Genomic DNA, 19,627 nt, shown 5'->3' on the forward strand with positions numbered 1-19,627 from the left:
ATTGGAGGACAATCAGGCTCTCCCAATAGAGTAGAATGCTGCATAATTTCTCAAAATAAGCCCTGACCGGTTTGGCTCAGTGGATAGAGCGTCGGCCTGCGGACTGAAGGGTCCTGGGTTCGATTCCGGTCAAGGGCATGTATCTGGGTTGCAGGCACATCCCCAGTGGGAGGTGTGCAGGAGGCAGCTGATCGATGTTTCTCTCTCATCGATGTTTCTAACTCTCTATCCTCTCCCTTTCCTCTCTGTAAGAAATCAATAAAATATATTTTTTAAAAAAATCAAAATAACTTATAATCTTAAGAATACAACACCATGTGCTCACTTCAGCAGCACGTATACTAAAAAAAAAAAAAAGAATACAACACCTTCACTCATGTACTCTCTTCTCAAAACTCATGGGATTCTTTTTCTTTTGTAGTTATACTAAAAAGGTCTTATATAACCTTTTTCTGCTTTAGTAAGTTTAGAGAAGGTAAATTTAATTACTATAATTTCATGCAGGCTTACCATTAAAGATGGGCCCACATCATAAAGAGACAGCATGCAGTTATCATAGTGTGTCTGAAGCATACCCAGCAACTACTAAATCATCCACTAAATTACCTTCAAGTTAGGGCAGGATTGTGTGAATGAGGAACTAGAGAGAGCACAGGGTGGGGTGGAGAGATATCTTTTAGGAAACTGGCTGAGTTAGGAGAAATCCTGAGTAGCTGAAGCTGTTACTCCCTTGCCTATGAGCTGTGATATCCCATAAGTAGGCTCATTACCTAAAATTCATGGGGTTAGATGTGTTTCAAAATCCCAAATGCTTTGGACTTCATGAAAGTAAACTATTTCAATTATGTTGCATATGATGTGACACCTGTCATAATCAAACATACCAGCATGTCTGTAGTTTAATGTATGAACATCAAACTAAGTGGGATAAAGACCAAAAATAGCCTCACATCCATCAGGTCAGTTTTGCCTTCAAATTAATTCTGAAAAATTGTTGGTTTTCAGAGATTTTTTTTTTAAATCGTGGGTATAAGACTATGAATCCGTACTTAAATTTAAGAGACTATATATCCTCTTCTTCCTGCACGAAGGTAAATTCTTTCCTGGGTTGTTGGTGGAAAATCAGTTTCTTCTTTGTCCTCTGTCTCACCTTGACCCTTCACACTAGAGCTGGAGCAAGAGACAGCAGCACCACTCACCTAGTGTGTGACCCTGGCTCTGACCTGTCAGTGTGTCTCATAAGAGGTGATTTGACTTTCAGTCAAATTCATAGATCCTTGTTAGTTATAGTCCCAAGAGAAGAATTTTGTAATCTCTGGATTTGGTGAATCATGGTGAGTCTGTGAGTATCCAAGTAATTACCTTGAGGAATCTTTCACTCTCTCATTCACCTTTACCTAAATTATGTGTAACACTTGTCTAAGCAGTCAAGATAATCAGATAATTTTAAAAAAGCATTTTTGTTTCCTAGTGAATTTAAATAAGTGAGGTATCCCTGCCTGTTCTTCAATCTGCTCCCTTTCCCCCCACTTGAACCCTCTGCCCCCAATCCAAGTTAAATGGGATTAAAAGTTAGTACATTCCGAAAACCCTTATGTTGGGTGTTCGAAAGCATAGCAAATGTAGTCAATGTGTAACAAGGCCATTGTTTTGGTTGTGAGCCAAGTTTGAACTGGCAGAGCTGTCACTTTAGGAACGAAAATGCCATCTTGGTCCTCGGACCTACTCAGTGAAGGGAAGCTATGAAGAAGGAGTCTTGGCTGGGAGGCCTCAGGGCTGTTCAGAAAGGATTCGCTGCATCTATGCAGACCAGTGCTGTCCGATAGACATAATGTGAGCCACACTTGTCATACAAGATTTTCTTGTAGCCACATGTAAAGAAGTAAAAAGAAGCAAGTGGAATTAATTTTACTTAAGCCAATATATTCAAAACATTAACTTTCTGATATGTAATCAATGTAAAAATTAAACATGAATTAGTTCACATTCTTTTTTTCACACCAAGTCTTCAAAATCTCAATTTGCACTAGCCACATTTCAAGTATTCAACAGCCACATATGACTATTAGTGACCACATTTGGACAGTGAAAGTTTAGGAAGTAGAGCTGGGACCCAAACCCTGAGCAATTTATAATTCTTCTGGGAAAAGAATAGCTCCTACTTTGACTTTCCTTCCACATTTATTCTACTATGTATCAAAAACAAAAAGAACCACCAACTAGTGAAAATAATTTCTAGTACTTCCAGTAAACTAATGAAATACAATGGACTCATGCTAAGACTCACCTGTCATTCTTTGCTGGGGAGAAGTCACAATTTGAATCCTATGTGCCAAGCACAGTGTAATCACTAACCTGCTGTAATGCTTAGTGATGAGTTCATGAAGGCCTTGAATACCTGCTCAGTTCTTCTCTGTCCTTCTTTGTTTCCAAAGACATCAGAGCCAAGTGACTAGGCCTGTTCACAGAAGCTGTAAAGTTGGCATCAATACTTCCATTCATCTGCCTCTCTTCTGGGTCAAGAGGGCACAATGACAATATGGATTATGAAACCAAGGAGTGTTAACTTGGGGGCAGGAGGCCAAAAACAATCCACATAAACAAACCATAGAGGTCAATGCTAATGAGCAGAGAACCAGCTTATAACTAAAATTCTCCAAGGCTTTGAGGAACTGAATGAAATTAGCTAATAATAATTCAGTTAGTACAATACATGCAAATTACTTGTGTACATAATTATGGATTTATGCAAACTAATGAACCAGATGAACTCCTCCCTCATCTCTGGCAACTTTTGTTTTTCTTCTGGGAGTTGCAAAAAGCCAATGTGTCAGCGACTCATCTCTTTCTGCCAGTTGGTTCATCATGGTGAAGTTAAATGAGATGCATAATGTGAAATTAGATGTCAACATTCTGTTGAATTCTAGAAAGATGCACAAAAATGTTTAGTTTGCATTACATTTCAACAAATTTGTGTCATTCTGAAGCTGTTAATTTTGGATTATGGAAAATTGACGATTTGCATAAATCTAAATTCTACTAAGGACCCTGTGCTAACATGTTCTTCATATTATTTCCTGAAGGACAAGCTTTGATTCAATCTTTAATATCTTAATTATATGTTTTGGAAGACAATATTCTCTTCAATCCCAAATATTCAGCTATTAAATTAATCTTTTGAATAGGTCCTAAAAGGTTAGTAGTTTCATCTATCATCATGTATTAAAAAACAAACCCAAACAAAACAAAATAAAAACAAGGCCCACACTGTTTACCATGAGTCCCTTGGAGGTCCTCATTCGGTACCTCCTGACAAATGGCATACATCTGGGAAGAGAGGCTCGTCAGGCCTGGAGCTGTGGAGCTCACCATGGAGTTTAGCACATTTAAGTGAGCTGTCTCAGGTCCTGCAAGAATTATGATTCCTATTTTAAAAAAGCAAGCTGTAATATTGTGCAATATTGTAAAGCAACCAACAGCATGTGCTGCATATTGCTTCATTTATGTAATAGCTCACCTTGAAACTGGCTCCTTTTGTAGCTAATGATCCTGCTACCCTCTTAAACATCACCATGGTGGATACCGATCTAATCTAAATCATCACCACCCAGACTGAGGCTACTGTAATTCTTTCCTCCTATTCTTGCCTCAGCTCACCATTTTTAAACTGCTCTCCACAGTCTAATCCTCCTATACTAATGCTATTGTCATGTCATACCATATCTAAACGATGTAGAGAAGCACACAATTGCCTATTGAACCAGCTTCAAACTCCTCAATCTGACTTTACAGTCCTCCCTCTCTTCCTTCTTTCTTTCCTCCATTCTCTTTCCCTCCCTCCCTTCCTTTTGACTTTTTATTGAATTATAATGTACATACAGAAGAGTAGTGTACAATAGTTCAATGGATTTTCACAAACTACATATACCCAAGTAACACCCAGATCAAGAAAGAGAACCAGAAATTCATTCTTGCTCCCTTCCAGGCACTACATACACACCCTAAAGGTGACCACAACCCCATCTTCTAAAAGCAGAAATTAATTTGGTCAGATTTAACTTTTACTAACATTCTTCTACATTCAGGACTCAGGGGGAGGCACTGACTTGGGGGGCATGATGATGCCTTGGACCCCCGGGCCTTGCAGCCTATGGCAGCAAGTCTAACTCACGTCCTTACACTGATGGCTCTGAATGTCCTGAGATAGCATCTGCCTTGGTCAGAATTTGCTGAGGAACTGTCAGTTGGAGACATCAGGGTGACAGCTGATGAGACTTGGGCGGGGAACCATGGCAACGGTATTGTTTGAAGATAATGCTGTGAAGCTAATATCATATGCAACTTGGCCTCCCTCCCCTTTTCCTCAGCCCAGCTCCTTACTTTCTTCTGCTTCTACTCAACTGTATTTTCACGAACAAACTCACAAAAGGCACCCATGACTGTGGCCTTCAACCCATAGAGTCCCCAGCTAATACCCAAGTGGCCTTTTGCTTCCCAGGTGGAATGCCTCCCGTGTGGGAGGGCCTCTGGTGCTGCTCTGACCTAAAGAACATTCTTCCTGTCTTCTAGGAGCAGAGACAAGAAATTTTTTTTTCCTCTGATTCTTTTTAACAGCAATTCAACAAATGCCATCAGTTGTTGCCTTATTATAAAACTGAGATTTTCTTAAGTATCACTATTGAAAATATAACATAAAAGTAGTAAATTAAATATTGAAGAAAAGTCAGAGTATATTACTTATAATCCCACCCTAACTCCACAACTGCTTTAATTTTGCACATCATCTCCCAGGTCCTGTCCACTCCAATTTTTATACTGTTACTATTGTAGTGTTCATATCAGGAAATTATCTTTTTTATTATTATTATTGATTTCAGAGAAGAAGGGAGAGGGAGAGATAGAAACATCCATGATAAGAGAGAACCATGGATTGGTTGCCTCCTGCACGCCCCCTACTGGGGATCGAGCCCGCAACCTGGGCATGTGCCCTGACTGGGAATCGAACCTGGGACCTCCTGGTTCATAGGTTGATGCTCAACCACTGAGCCACGCCGGCCAGGCAGGAAATAATCTTTTTTAAAAATTAATATATTTTTACTGACATCAGAGAGGAAGGAAGAGGGAGATAGAAACATCAATGATGAAAGAGAATCATTGATCTTACATGCCCCCTATTGGGGATTGAGCCAGAAAACCAGGCATGTGACCTGACTGGGAATCGAACCCTGACCTCTTGGTTCCTGGTTCGATGCTCAACCTCTGAGCCACACCGGAGGGGTAGGAAATTATCTTTAAGGTGGTATTTTGTTTATACAAACATATGGCAATGATGCCAGTCTCCAAGGAGCCTGGATTCCTGCCCCCTCTCTGTCACTTACTGTGTAAGTAAACATACCTACATCATCCTCACCTTATCATGCTCCAGAATCTCCCAGAGTAAAGAACAGAGATGACACCTTTCCCACCGAGCTCACAGGATGTTAATAAAACATTTTATTAACTCAATAAATAGATAGTGAGCACCTACCACACATGTGCAAGTCTCCTTGCTAGGGACTGCCAGCAACTGCAGCTCCCAGGGCAGTGAACAGCTGAGGACTCTGCTGCAGATGGGCAGATGCTCCCACTCAGGAGGAGACTTGGGTCAGGCTCTGGTCCAGGCTCTGGTTCTGTACAGTCCCTGTCTTGTGCCTGGCATCCTAGCACTCTCTTCCAGCAGCTCCCCTGGTCCCCAGGGATATGTCCCTTTCCCCAGGCTCTTCAGCTCCCTCCCCAGCTTCCACCACCCTGCTTAGCCCTCCTTCACCAAAGCCTCATTCTCTACCTTTTCGTAGGCAGGGCCTCAGCAGTCTATCAAACTCGATCTCAGACTCTGGGGCACACAAAACTTGTGGGGGCTTTAGAAACAGGGGCCTCCCTTTAAGATATATCACCTCCCTCAAGAGTACACAGATTAGAAAGACAAAAAAAAAAAAAAAAAAGAGTACACAGATTAAAAGGTTTTCTACTGAGAGGGGGAAAATTGTTTTGAAGCATTTCAAATTCTACTTCCATAAATCCAGAGGCAGGAATAGTGGTTTCTGATTGGAAATGTCTTGCAGAAAGTGTGGCATTTGTGTCAGGCATTAAAGACAGATGGGACTAAAACAAGGCTATTCTCGTGGGGGCAGCATTCAGAAGTGGGAGAGTTCAGCGTGTGTTTGGGGAAATGCAAGGACCCAGGTGTAGACAAAGTACACTCTGCAGGTGTCAAAGACAGATCAGCTGCCCCGGAGTTCAGGGATAGAGCTGTGGACTCCGATCACCAAGCCGAAGCCCCCTCCTCTGAGAGGCCAGCAGGCCATCCCATGGTGCTCATCTCCCTCCGCCTCAGTCACTCCAGAGGCCCCAGCATCCCCAGCATCGCCTGAGCTCCCACCACACTTCTCCTACATGCCCCAATTCGACCCAGTCCACCTTCTATTACCTCCTGAAACTTTTCCATATCACAACCTCTCCTCTGATACATGGAGGTTCTCTGAAGACAGTTCTCCCACAGCCATCAAAGGCTGTTTTTCTTCTATGCTCCATGTGCCGGGGGCCCAGCGGTAAGGCGGGTGTCTTCCTTGCTTCCCTCTGCCACCTTCATACCATTGCTCCCCTTTTCCTGCAAAACCTTTGCCCTTTGACATTCATGTGACTTGGACACACCACCTTTCTCGTTTCTGTCATCTCCTCATCACTCTTCTTCGTTCACGAGTTCCCAGTCTTCCCCTGCACACCAGATTCTGTCACTGTTCGTAACTTCTGCATTCCCAGGAAAGACCATTTTACCTCCCTGGCATCTTGGTTTCTTCACCACCCTGTCTCAAATGATCTTTTCCTCCTTTCTACTTCAGTCATCCACTCCCGTAGTTGCACCCTGGACCATTGCATCACCTCTAAAATCTTCAATGCCAACATCAAGCTCCCAAACTACCCATATCCTTCTGGTTTAATTGTTCAAGTATTTCTACTAGAAAAATCCTTCAATCTCATCATGGCTTCCATGCCATTGATCCTCCCACTTTCTCACTGTCCATCAATATCCTCATAAATGTCTCCCTTCTAGCCTAGATTCAATCCCTGCTCCAACATTCTAATCATTTTTACAAATGCCATAAATCCCTTTACCTGTCACAGATTCATGGGTGTGCTTTGGGCAAATATCCAACAGCAGTATAACAGATATAGATTAAATTAGAAAAAAAATGGAGAAAAAGCTTCTGGGATGATATAATGATTCTCTCTCTATAAATATATAGAACATATATATTCTTTGAAAAGGAAAATGAACTGTATAAATGTTATGATTATACTAAGTTACATATAAAAATTACATTCTTCATTAAGAATCCACAATATTTGACTTGATCAAATAGTTCAGCATTGGGTTTGTCATGTTCAAATTATCATAGTTTTGAAATGGATGTCCCAGGTTATCACAGAATATATTTATGCCCACAAGCTGTAAAATATTTATAGTTTGTGATTTGGGGGGCTGATCAAGCCTGGAAGTATCTTTCCACAGTAATTAGGAAAAGCCTCCCCTGTTCAGCTGGCTATTTTTAAACACAGGCAACCTCTTGCTCCTTCCAAATCAGATTGCTTTAAGCTTGGAGAACAGGACCCGCGTGAGCCAGCTCTGAAGCATCAAGGCCCAGCTCCTTCAAAGTATCTGGACTGAAATGGGGCCTGGAAAAAGGGATGGAAGTAGCTATGCATTTTGAAAACTTCGAAATAGTCATAAAGATTTTAAAGATGCATTTAAAAACAAATAAAAACGAATTCCACCCAAAGTACCTGGAAAAATAAAGAGGTCAATAACAGCTCTACCCTAAATAGTTAACAATATTGTAATAACTATGTATGGCGCCAGGTTGGTAATTGAATTATTGGAGAGAACACTTTGTAACCTCTACATCCTGGGAGGGGGGGTAGCTAGGACAGTCTATATGTCTATCTGCTGTGCTGGACACTTGAAACTAATATAAAATAGTGCTAAATGCAAACTGTAATCAAAACAGAAAACTGATCTTTAAATTTATTTTTAAAATTACGGTTGACATACAATATAACATTACTTTCAGTTGTACAACATAACGATTAGATATTTATATGCCTTACGAAGTGATCACACATAAGTCTAGTACCTACCTGACACCATACATAGTTACCACAATATCACTGACTATATTCCCTATGCTGTACGTTACAATCCCATGACTTATTTCATAACCAGTAGTTTGTACTTGTTTCCTTCCCTTTCACTGCACTGTCTTTCCAAGATAAACCATTCTGGCCCTAAAACTGCCCAGGGATTAATACAACGCTTTGCGTCTTTCTCTTCCTGATGACTCACATACCCACTACGTGGGCAGGCCTGGGCTTTGGAGTGAGAATGCCCTGCCTCCACTGTTCCTAACTGAGTGATCTTGGGCTAGTCACTTGGGGTTTCTGATCCTCATTTTCTCACCTATAAAATGATGATAATGATAGTGTCTCCCTTGCAGAATAGAAGCAAGGACTCAATGAGATAATATGTAAAAAAGCAACCTACAGAATGGATATTGCTATGTATCAGTGAGTTATTTTTCTGAATAGATGGTTCCACTCAAGGTTACAAATGTCCCTGATAAACATGTCCTCCTGGATGTATATATATGTAATTGATTTCAGAGAGGAAGGATGAGGGAGAGAGATATAGAAACATCAATGATGAGAGAGAATGGTTGATCAGCTGCCTCCTGCACACTCCCTACTGGAAATCAAACTCAGGCATATGCCCTGACCGGGAATTGAACCTGTGTCTTTCTGGTTCATAGGTTGATGCTCAAGCCCTGAGACATACCGGCTGAGCCTCCTGGATGATGCTAACACAAATATTAAAAGATGGGTAAGAATTAGTCAAAGAGGAGGGAGAGCATTTGTGAGCAAAGAGAGCATTTGTGCTTTCAGTGAGCATGAGGCATGCTGATTGCCGGACAGGCTGGGGCGTGCAGACTGTGGCAGTGCAGGGTGGGCAGAGAGGAGCCCAGGTGATTGGGCTCAAGAATGCTAAACATAAGGTTTGAGGCAGGCAGTGGCAGGAGTTCAGTCCTTTAGGGCATTACATACCTTTTAGGAAGCTTGTATTTTATACCCTAGAACAATGTTTTATCTACTGTGTTCAGTGAAATTTTAACAAATACATATACTTAATCCTAACCTGAGGATATTTTTTTCATTGATTTTTTTAAGAGAAAGTGAAAGGGAGGGAAGGGGGGAGGGAGGGAGGAAGAAAGGGAGTGAGAGAGAGAAAAAAAAAACACATTGATGTGAGAGAGGCACAGCAATTGGTTGCCTCCTGCACATGTCCTGACTGGTACTGGGGATAGAACCTACAACCCAGGTACGTGTCCTTGACTGGGAATTGAACCCGAGACTCTTCAGTGCATGGGCCCATGCTCTAACCACTGACCCACACAGACCAGAGCAACAAACATAATTTTTAAAGTTTCTATAGCCCAACAAGTTCAAGATTAAATACATAGTTACTCCTATTTCTTTATAGCAGGACTTCTCAGAGCCGTTCACATGCTAATAGGCAGCATGAATCTCCAATAAGGCAATGTACTCTGCAGTATATCTTCATCTTTGACCACAGGTCCTCTTTCTGACCCCACTCTCTCATACCCTCACTGCTGCAGGACTTCCATTTGCCAGCTCCACATACCAGGAAATGCTCCCGCCCACCTCAAGGAGTTTGTCAGGTTCAGTACATGTCTATGCTTGTCAGCGTTACTGTGGCTTTGTCAGCTTCTTCTGATCTCTGTCTGCTCACCCAGACACCCCTCCAGACCTCTTCACGTGAGCGCCTGCTTCTCCCGCAGTGGGTGAACTCACCTCCTCCGCCACAGAAAGGATGAAGGCCAAGGAAGAGGCCGGCCTTCCACTCTACCCTTTTAACATGTCTACACCTACAGATGTCCTAGCTCTCCCCCTCTGCCACCCTGAGATGTCATTCCTCCTTCTGAAGGTGGATGGCAGCGTTTTAGTCTAAGAGGAGAAAGAATTGTCAGAGAACAGAGGCTGCTGTTCGGGGTCAGAGAGTTGGTCAGAAGGGATCTGGCTAGAAGTCTCCTGATGCCCATGTGAGGGCCCTTTCCCCGGGCCATGCTGCATCTAAATGCCTCCTAGAGGGTAGTCCTAGTCCAAGAGGCCCACAAATGACAGACACATGCCATTAATACATTGCTTCTGCTGGCATAAAATGACCTAGTCATACTGTGGATATATATTGGTAGTATCCTGTTAAGTTTCTTTTACTAGAACTATTTGTTTCCTTCCTTTTCTTTTTAATTTTTTTTTTAAATTTTAAACGTATTTTTTAGATGTAAGGTAAAGCATAGGGAATGTTTCTTCTCAAACAACGAACTACTTCTCCCTCCTGTCTGTCTCACATCGTCACTGTCAGCACCATGGTGTCTGCCTCTCAGACAGGCTTCTGATGACCCAGAAGGAAGGAGAGTGCAGGGTGGAAGAAAACTGATTTGTGCCCGGTGAACACGTCTCTCCTTACAGCTGCTGCTCTTCTCGGTTTTCTGCTTGGCTGGATGTTTTTAGAGTATTAATTGTGTGTTTTTTTTCCCTATTGCTAAATGCAAAACAAACAAAAAGCACAGTCCCGTGTGTAACACCTGCTAGCATACATTTCCTTTAGAAGCAAATATTTGTAATAACAAGGAGTTAGAAAGAATAAATGACTCTTAACAGTTTTTACATCATTTACCATAGTTTAAAAGTAGAAAGGACTTGAAAAAATTCTCAAACTACAGATGTAAACACTGGGCCCAATAAACCGGCATTGCTTCGTTAGCTGCTCCCACCTCCCCCACACCCCCCGCCCACCGCCGCATCCTTGACTTGTATGGAATTCACTTGGAATGGTTAGTGCTTGTCCCCAGCCTGCTTATGGCCTATTCTCTCCTCCGACCACCCCACTTTCATCTCCAGGAGCCGATGAACCTGGACAGTCTGTATAGAAGCAGCCTAAGAAAAGCACTGGCACCAAGATATTAGGGGCATGGTGGGTTTGCTCCTCCCAGAGTAATTAGTGCTTTAAAAGAGAATCCATCCTCACCCTCAACACAATGATTCACCCAGAGAAGTTAATCTATAAGGGTAGAACTTTGGGGTCTATGGCACTCTAATGAGCGTATCTGTTAGGCCAAGTAGGCCTCCCTGGCCTCGTTCAAGTTGTGTCATATGAAAGAACCACTGCATCATATGAAAGAACCTTTTCCTCTCCCACTTAGCAGGCCATCCTGACGGCCAGGGGAAGATGTGATGCTCAGTTGGAAGGGGTCCTAATGCATATGTGTGTTAAATGCAACACACAGTCATTTTTCTGCACAGACCTAATGGAAAGCATTCTGTTTTCAAACAGTTGTACTTTTAAGTGTTGTGTTCTGCCCTCTGCCCCTCACTCTTCTACTTGATGTGGTTTTTCATGATAAATAAGGGCTTTTTTCTGCTATTGCAAGATTCCCTTCTGAGAGGCGTAGAGTGTGCGTGAGAAGCACCTCCACTCATATCCAGTTGAGGCTGTTGATACTGCCTAGCCTGTCAGGCAAAGGTGAAGCCGATCGGCATGCCATGTCTGTCTGCATCTGGCCGCTTGGCATCACTTTGTGCCTACCAAGCCTTGGCGCTCCGTACTGGCTCCATGCTTCTCCCGGCTAACAAGATGCACTGTGTCTCACAGGCAGCTTCCGGTGGGAACACAGCTGAGCTGCAGGGAATGGCTTTGAAGCCTAGCAGAGCCCACCACTCACTAAGGCTGGTGCCTGATTAGGTTACCCTCAGAGCCTCTGTTTACTCAGCTAAAGCTGGGGGTGCCAGTGGCTACTCCGGGGACTGCTGAAATGTGGTCTAGGAAGTGTTGGCACATGGCAGGTTTCTAGCCACCATCAACCCTCTAACTGGAGAAGCAGCTTTTGCCAGAAACTCTAGAAAGGTTTGTTGGGCTGAAGAACTGACTTGTATATACTAACGAACTGTCTTTCTCATACTCAAAGTCACCTCCCCCTCAGAAGCCTTAAGTGATCCCCCCTTACCTTGGATTTCAGGCCTCCGTGATCTGAATGAGCCCTTCCAGCCTTATTCTCATAAGCGCCCTCCCATGCTCTACAGGTGCTGCATCACTCTGAGCCCACACCACGCCCTAAACTTGCTATATAACTCCCCATTTCTGTGCCTTTCCTCTAGTTTCCTCAGCCTTGAATATGCTACTCTCCAATCTTCACCTGTTGAAATGCTGACCCATGAGGCCCATCTCACATGGCATTTCTTCCCTGGTCCTTCCCCGAGAGACCCGTCAGAACTCATCTCTCTCTCCTTGCACCCTCTATTCAATATTTACCACATTCTGTTTTGTATTAAAGCTGTAAGTTTTCTGTCTTCCCCTTTAAATTACAAGCTTATTAAAGGCGAGAACCTTGGTACGTGAATTTTTATTCAATACAAATTAAAATAAATACATTTTTAAAGTGAAAAAAAAAATAAAGGTGAGAACCTGTCCATCCATATACCATTTTTTTCACTTAACAAATATTTATTGAGCTCCTACTGTTTGCTTAGCTCTGAGCTAGGGACTAGGTTTAGAGTGGACAACAAATCACATAGTACCTGCCTTTGTGTGAGGGGAAACAGACTTCAAGCTGCTAAGCAAGCAAATAATTGTAATTCATTGTGATGTGTGCCATGAAAAATTCTTTCTATTGCATGGACTCACCCATGAGTAAGTAAATGTTTGCTCAATTGCCCCGTCTCCCCTACTCTCCTCTTAGCTTGATCTTCAAAAGCAAAATATTTATGATGCTTCTTACCTGGCGGTCACACCCATATTACCTCCTTATCAAACTGTCCCCTGGCTACACCCTAACTATTCTCTTCCAAGCATGCTTTCTCATTTTCACAATATGAGCATTTTCCAAAGTTTTAAGTTCTACTTCATTTTTCATTAAAAATTCCATTTTCAAGCCATTTCTCTCTTCTCACATTTTACTATATGAAGTCAGAAGGAACTAAGCCACTCCAACACTGCTTAGAAATGTCCTCAGCTAAATATTCAGTTTCATCACTGGCCACGTTCTACTTTCCTTAGAATTCTAGAACATGGACACAGTTCAGCCAAGTTCTCTGCCACTTTATAACAAGGATTGCTTTTTCTCCATTGTCCAATACACATTCCTTATTTCTATCTGAGACCTCATCAGAATGGCCTTTACTGTCCATATGTCTACCAACATTCTGTACATGATTATTTGTGTATTCTCTAGGAAGATGGAAGCGTTCTCTTCTTTCCTTTCTGAGCTCTCACCAGAATTGCCTTAAAAAGTCCTTTATGTTAATCTCCACTTCTCACAGTATGCACTTTAAAGTTTCCCAGCCTCTACTCATAACCCAGTTTCAAAGCTGCTTCCACACTTTTGGTATTTGTTAGAGCAGCACTCCAATTCTTGGTGGCACTTTCTGTCTTAGCTTGGGCGGCTATCACAAAAGACTATAAACGGAGTGCCTTATCAACAACGGAAACTTGTTTCTCACAGACCTGGAGGCTGGGAAATGCAAGATCAAGGTGCTGGCCAATTTGGTTTGTAATGAGAGCCCTCTTCCTGGTTGCACAGTGCTGACTTCTTGGTGCCCTCACATGGCAGAAAGAGAGTGAACTCTTCTCTGGCCTCTTCTTATAAAAACACTAATCCTACCAAAGGGGCTTCATCCCCCTGACCTGATTCCCTTCCAAAGGCCCCACCTCCAAATACCATCACACGGACTAGGCTGCAACATATGAATCTTGGCGGGAACAATCATTCCGTCCAAAATGGCAGGATTCTTGGACTCTCCCCAATCTGAGCCTTGCTACTCATGCCACATCAAATAAGATTTCAAGGTTTTCCAGGACACTCCAGCTACTGGTTAGGAACACACCTTCACAATAGTAGCTCAGTTTCCTTCATTACTATAGGGAGATTTGTGTAATTGTGAGCTTGATGATGGAGATGATGAGAGCTACTGAATGCCTGACACTGTCATGGGCATCTTTTGTGTATTACTTCTAATCCTCAGAAAGAGGTAAATATTAGACTCTCTGTTTCAAAGACATGGACACTGAAGTCTGCAGAACCTAAACTATTTTCCCAAAGCAACATAGCAATTAAGTGGGTACAGACCCAGATCTTTCAGGCTCCTAAGTCATGCTCTTGACATGATGCCACACTGCTTCCCAATGCATATATTTAGGGGCAACTTTATCTTCTATTTTATAGTTAAAAACTTGAGATTTGGAGAGGTGAAAAAAAAAATTGTCTCCAAGTACCAGGGGTACATGGTACCTTTAATTCTTCTACCTCTTATGTTCTCCAAACTCATTCCCCTATGGCCATTTTTTTGCCTCTTCCCAAAAAGCAAGCCCAGCTCATGTTTTCAGGAGATGACACTGTGTCAGAGAGTCCCCCTGTGATGATGATTATTTATGGGAGAACCAGATGGGAACACTTGAAACGTACACTAATTAGAAAGTCCTTCATTTCTATTTTCTTTGCTGCCTGCCACCCTGACCCCTTACACACACGGTGTGTTTTGAGCCATTCTTTGTACTTTTGGTTGGGATGTGCTTACCCTGGCATCTGATCACACAGGCTGACTGCTTTTGAAGTAAATGGAAAAAGATCTTGAACCAGAGCATGAGGGATTTAAATGCTGTCTTGTGTGTCATGCCCTGATGGTCATTCATGGTTTCTAAAGCCCTTTCCACGAAGGGAGTGCTGGGCAGTTGGAGGTGTGTGTGTGTGTGTGTGTGTGTGTGTGTAGGGGGGAGGTGGGGGTCCTCACAGCCAGGCAGGGAGCAGGTTCCACTTCACAGAGGGGATTTTGGGGCGGGGACGGGGGAAGGGACAGAGAAAGGCTTGAGATGTGAGGAGTGAGATTTGAGGTGTTTGTGGTTGAGGCCCAAGCCAGAGCTGGAGACTGTACCTCCTTCACTTAATCTCTAATTGCTCCAGATTGTTCCTCAGCGAAGCCATCCTTGTAGTGTTGTGAGGTTGCTGGAAGCAGCCTTCAGAAAGCTTGATTAGCAGAATAGGAATTATTTCTAAGTGCACATTTTATAAGTAATCAGAGAAAATGGCCTGTTTCTATGAAAGTTGGTAATGGCTGTAATTTTATCTACTGCCCCCATGTACCACACCCTTTCCATTTGCTTTCCAATTTAGTCCTCAGGAGACCATAAGGATAAAGAAGCCGAGGCCCAGAGATAAAGCAACTTGCCCAAGATGACTAACAAGAAGCAACGCCAGCACTGGAGCTTTTTTAGTTGTAACCAAACAGGGGCTCTGACGTGCTGCTCTCCATCCTCTTAGCACCACCCAGTCCTCTCTCCCAGCTCACCCCCACCGACTCCTTCCAGTGCTCACCCATCCCATGCAAACCATTTAACTAATGGCTGCTACACTGGTCTTTTAAGACCCCACGTCTGCCATGCTTATGACCTGTTTCCGGTGTCTCTAAAATAAAGATCAACTCCACAGCCAGTGGTTGGAATTTTCTCCCACTGCCCCTCTGTGTGATTCCCCTCAGATAGGATGTGCTCCCCGGGCCCACCATGCAAAGCCTCACTCAGACTCTTATTGGAGCCCTTTCTCTTCTGTCTTCCCCACCCACACAAATGCTACTGCCTTCTGGATCTTGTCTGGATTCCACCATATCTCTGACATCTTTGCCAGGCCCTGACTCTCGGTAATACTTCTCTTTCTAGCACTTTCTAATAACATTTATTCAGATGCCAATCACATATTGTTCTTTATGGTGAAAGGAAGAAAAAGAAAAGAAAGACGTTTTCAAAAGGCTCTACCAGTAGACAGTCTCAAAAGCCATTCAAAATATTTCAGCGTTGCAACTCTACTCCCATACATAGGCCATGTGGCTCAACTGTAAACTCAGATCAGAACAACATATGGGTAATTTTTTAACATATATCTTCCTGTCGGGATGTGAGGCACCACAGGTCACAACCAAATTGGGCACCATGACTCCAGAAGTCTCCCAATTTAATTGCCAGGGATAGACGGAAACACAATAAAAATATGACTAATGCAGCAGTGAGTTTAGAAAGCTATGTGTACGATCCACCGACTTGCACAATGAGGCACTGTTTAAATAGAAGGGAAAGAGGTTTTTATCAGGTCTTAATTAGAACAATTAATAAACACATACTGACTGAGTACCCACTTTTTACCCTGCAGTAGGATTACCATCCAGTAATGTCCCTGAACGAAGGCTTCAGAGGTAAATCACCTTGAGTCTCAGTCCCTCATGGGGAGTTTAATCTCTTGCTCTATTCCCTAATTCCTGCAAGGGCAGAATGATCCAGAAGTCAAGAACCGGTCACCGGGGTCAGCTTTAAACATAAGTTCTGTCCCAGCAAAGGCATGATGTGATTGATCCCTTATGCAACAAGAAAGGGGAAATGTAGACTCTAAAGAAACCAGATATTGGGATTTTTACTTGCGAGATGCTTATTCTTGACATTGCTCTGACTTTCCCTGCTCATAGCCTTTAGTTCAGTCCCCATGTCCATGCCCTGGACATTGCCCCTCTTACCCTCTTCCTGCTTCCCTAGCCATTTCAGTTTTCATTTCTGCCAAGCTCTCCCCAATCCCATGCCCCACCCCTGCCTCTGCCTCATCTCTCATTCTTTCTTTTTTTTTTTTTTAATATATTTTATTGATTTTTTACAGAGAGGAAGGGCGAGGGATAGAGAGTTAGAAACATCGATGAGAGAGAAACATCAATCAGCTGCCTCCTGCACACCTCCTACTGGGGATGTGCCCGCAACCAAGGTACATGCCCTTGATTAGAATCGAACCTGGGACCCCTCAGTCTCAGGCCGACGCTCTAGCCACTGAGCCAAACCGATTAGGGCTCTCATTCTTTCTTGAGTCTAGAAGGCATTAGACACATCCAGTAGCAGGAAAGGCTATAGTTACTACCTTCTTTTCTTTCTATCAGGCTGTGAGTCACCACAGGTCACAACCAAATTGGGAACAATGACTCCAGAATGCTCCCAATTTAATTGCCAAGGGACAGACTGCTGTGGACTTCACCTGAGAGAATGAATGAGTTTTGAGGAGCAGACTGTGACTGCTTTGACTTAAAACTCTGAATAGAATAGCCATTGGAACTGCCTCGGACACGGGCCTCTAACACTTGTTCTCTGGAATTGCCACTCTTGGGAGAATTACTTTCTGCAACTCTGACAACAGATCTTGATAAGGGATCATAACGGCTCGTGCCTGGTCCAGACAGCTCTGGACACATCTGAAAAGATGTCACCTGTCTGGAAATGTGGGCAAAGCTGCCATAACCTTGGGTGAGAATCTGTATAAAGATGTTTTAAAAAGGAAAAAACACAGGGCTCCAATCACCCATCCTGAGAATTTCCTGAAAGGCACCCTGGCCACAGGGGTCAGCCAGGGCTGAGGCCCTCTATTACTTTAGGGGTGCTGCCAATGTGAGGCAATGGCCAGGTGTCAGGGAGAGACAGCCCTGGCTCCTGTGTGCAGAGCGGCCAGCTTTCCGCTCAGTTTATCTCAGATGATAATTTCTTGGTTCCCTTCCAGTCAACTTCAAATTGATTTTTTTTTAAAAAAAGCTTTCTCACCCCTCGTCCTCTTCTGTCCCCAGGAACAAGGTCAGCAGGACCCCAAAGCTTTTTTTTTTTTCCATTGTGAGAGAACGTGAGCCTCTAGTACCACCCAATGTGAATACTCGGTGAGTTTCCAGGTGACTTGCTATTGTTCTCACAAGTTACGAAGGCTAAAGTATTTTTAAACACAATAAGAAGGCTCAAGTATTGTTAAACACAAACAGAAAACCCTGATGGATAAACCCCTGATCTGTTACCTGGATTTCTTTTTTTCTTATTTTATCTTTCCCTCTTTTTTCTTTTTTTCTCTTTTTCCTTTTTGTCTCTTTTCTAAAATTTATTTTCCACGTGTGTGTGATGCCAAGCATTTTGATGTTGATCTGCAGGACTACCCCTCGGGAACTCCTAAATAACCACAGGATTTAAAGTGGAAGTTCATTAAAACATGAAATCTGTTTACAACTGTGTTATCAGTGCGGGCAAGGTAAATTAAAAGTACACTTTGAAGTGTACCGGGGGTTCATCTATAAATCACAAGTGCCTCACAGGCCAGATACCCAACAGGTGTGGCTAATGTACAGTTTAGGATTAAATAATGAAACGAATAGCATCTGTGTTTCATTTCAAATATGGGGAGGGGAACAGTGAAGAAAAAGGAATCCCGTATGACCCAAGGTGCGAGAGGCCCAGTCTTGGCCATCCCTGCCCACCCCTCCGTCCCAAGTCCTTCTCCACCGATCGGCTTGTTTTTGTGATCCTAGGAAGTGGGTGCAGAGTCCAGGCCCATGGCATCCCAGGATCATCCCTGACCCTTGCTTCTTGAAGATCCCCCCTCGGTGCTGAAGACGTGTCATTTACATCCTCAGGCTGTTGCTGTTGGTGGAACCATGGGGCCCCCGAGTCACGTCTGCCCACAGCTGCTGGCGTTTGCATCCCTGGGCACTGAGGTCTGAAACTCGACCCTGGCAAGGACAAGCCCTACCCCCTTGGAGGAAATGGCTGAGCAGCCCAAGCAGCAGCAGATGAAAACTTCCTTCCTCTTCATCCAGCTGCAGGCCCCCCCTGGCAGAGCTCTCCCCGCCCTGTCTCCAGTAGCGACAGCCTGGACCGCAGCCTCAGGGGGCCCAGAGGAGGGACACATTCTCCCAAGTCCCAGGACTGGCTTGTTGGCAGGCCAGGACCTCAGACGCACACAGGGCTTGGCTGCTCCTCCCTCTCGGCTGCTGCAGAAGGAGGGCCATGGGACAGAGCAACCAGCTGCTTTCAGTTGCTCTGCTCGGAAGCAGGAGAAGGAGGGAGAGGAAAAACCCCAGGATCTGGATGTAAGGAGGGGTGGCCTTTGCGGATCCCCACATTGCAGGCGTTCCCTGGCCCCTGCCTCCAGGAAACTTGGCCGGCTCCAGCCCCTGTCATGCAGACTGCCTAGCCCAGATGTCATCATGAGCGATGGAAGCAGCAATCCCTCCATGGGCTGGAAGCCTTGGCAGGTCATTACTGCCCCTCAGGACCTGTGGGGCGCAGAGCCTCAGTCTTGGAATGCTTTGGGATACTCAATTCCACAGGCCACCCTGGCCCACGCTGCTGGCAGGGGTGAGAGGGCCGAGCTGAGGAGAGGGACGGCCACCGGCCAGGTACCCCCGAAGAGCTGTAAAGAGGACACAGGTACCACAGTGCGGGCAAGGAGGGCAATGCTCTACAGATACCGTCCGCCCGTTCAGACCAGCAAGAGCTACCCAGCCCCCCCTACCGCTCTGCCTCTCAAGGTAAGAAAGCGTGTGTGGCTGAATTCCCCAGGCCCCAGCTGTTCCCCCGGGAAGAGGGAATGAACAGGGAGGACAGAAGTACCCACAGGGGTTCCCAGTTTTGCACCTTGAGTCTCCCTCCACTCCCGATGTGCTATATCCATACTGCCGGCCACAG

The 19,627-nt window shown here is 44.1% G+C and overlaps 1 protein-coding gene across 1 annotated transcript in view; it reads left to right on the plus strand.

The window, feature by feature from the left end:
* PSD3 (pleckstrin and Sec7 domain containing 3) overlaps positions 1-19,627 on the plus strand; it is a 532,096-nt gene that overhangs the window by 73,162 nt on the left and 439,307 nt on the right. Inside the window, exon 4 of the mRNA XM_080660410.1 lies at positions 18,469-19,470. Coding sequence (XP_080516536.1) covers positions 18,703-19,470 — 768 coding nt within the window. The 5' untranslated portion in view covers positions 18,469-18,702. The remainder of the gene's footprint in view (positions 1-18,468; positions 19,471-19,627) is intronic.

Source organism: Plecotus auritus (genome assembly GCF_963455305.1).
Source record: "Plecotus auritus genome assembly, chromosome: 3".
Lineage (NCBI taxonomy): Eukaryota > Metazoa > Chordata > Mammalia > Chiroptera > Vespertilionidae > Plecotus > Plecotus auritus.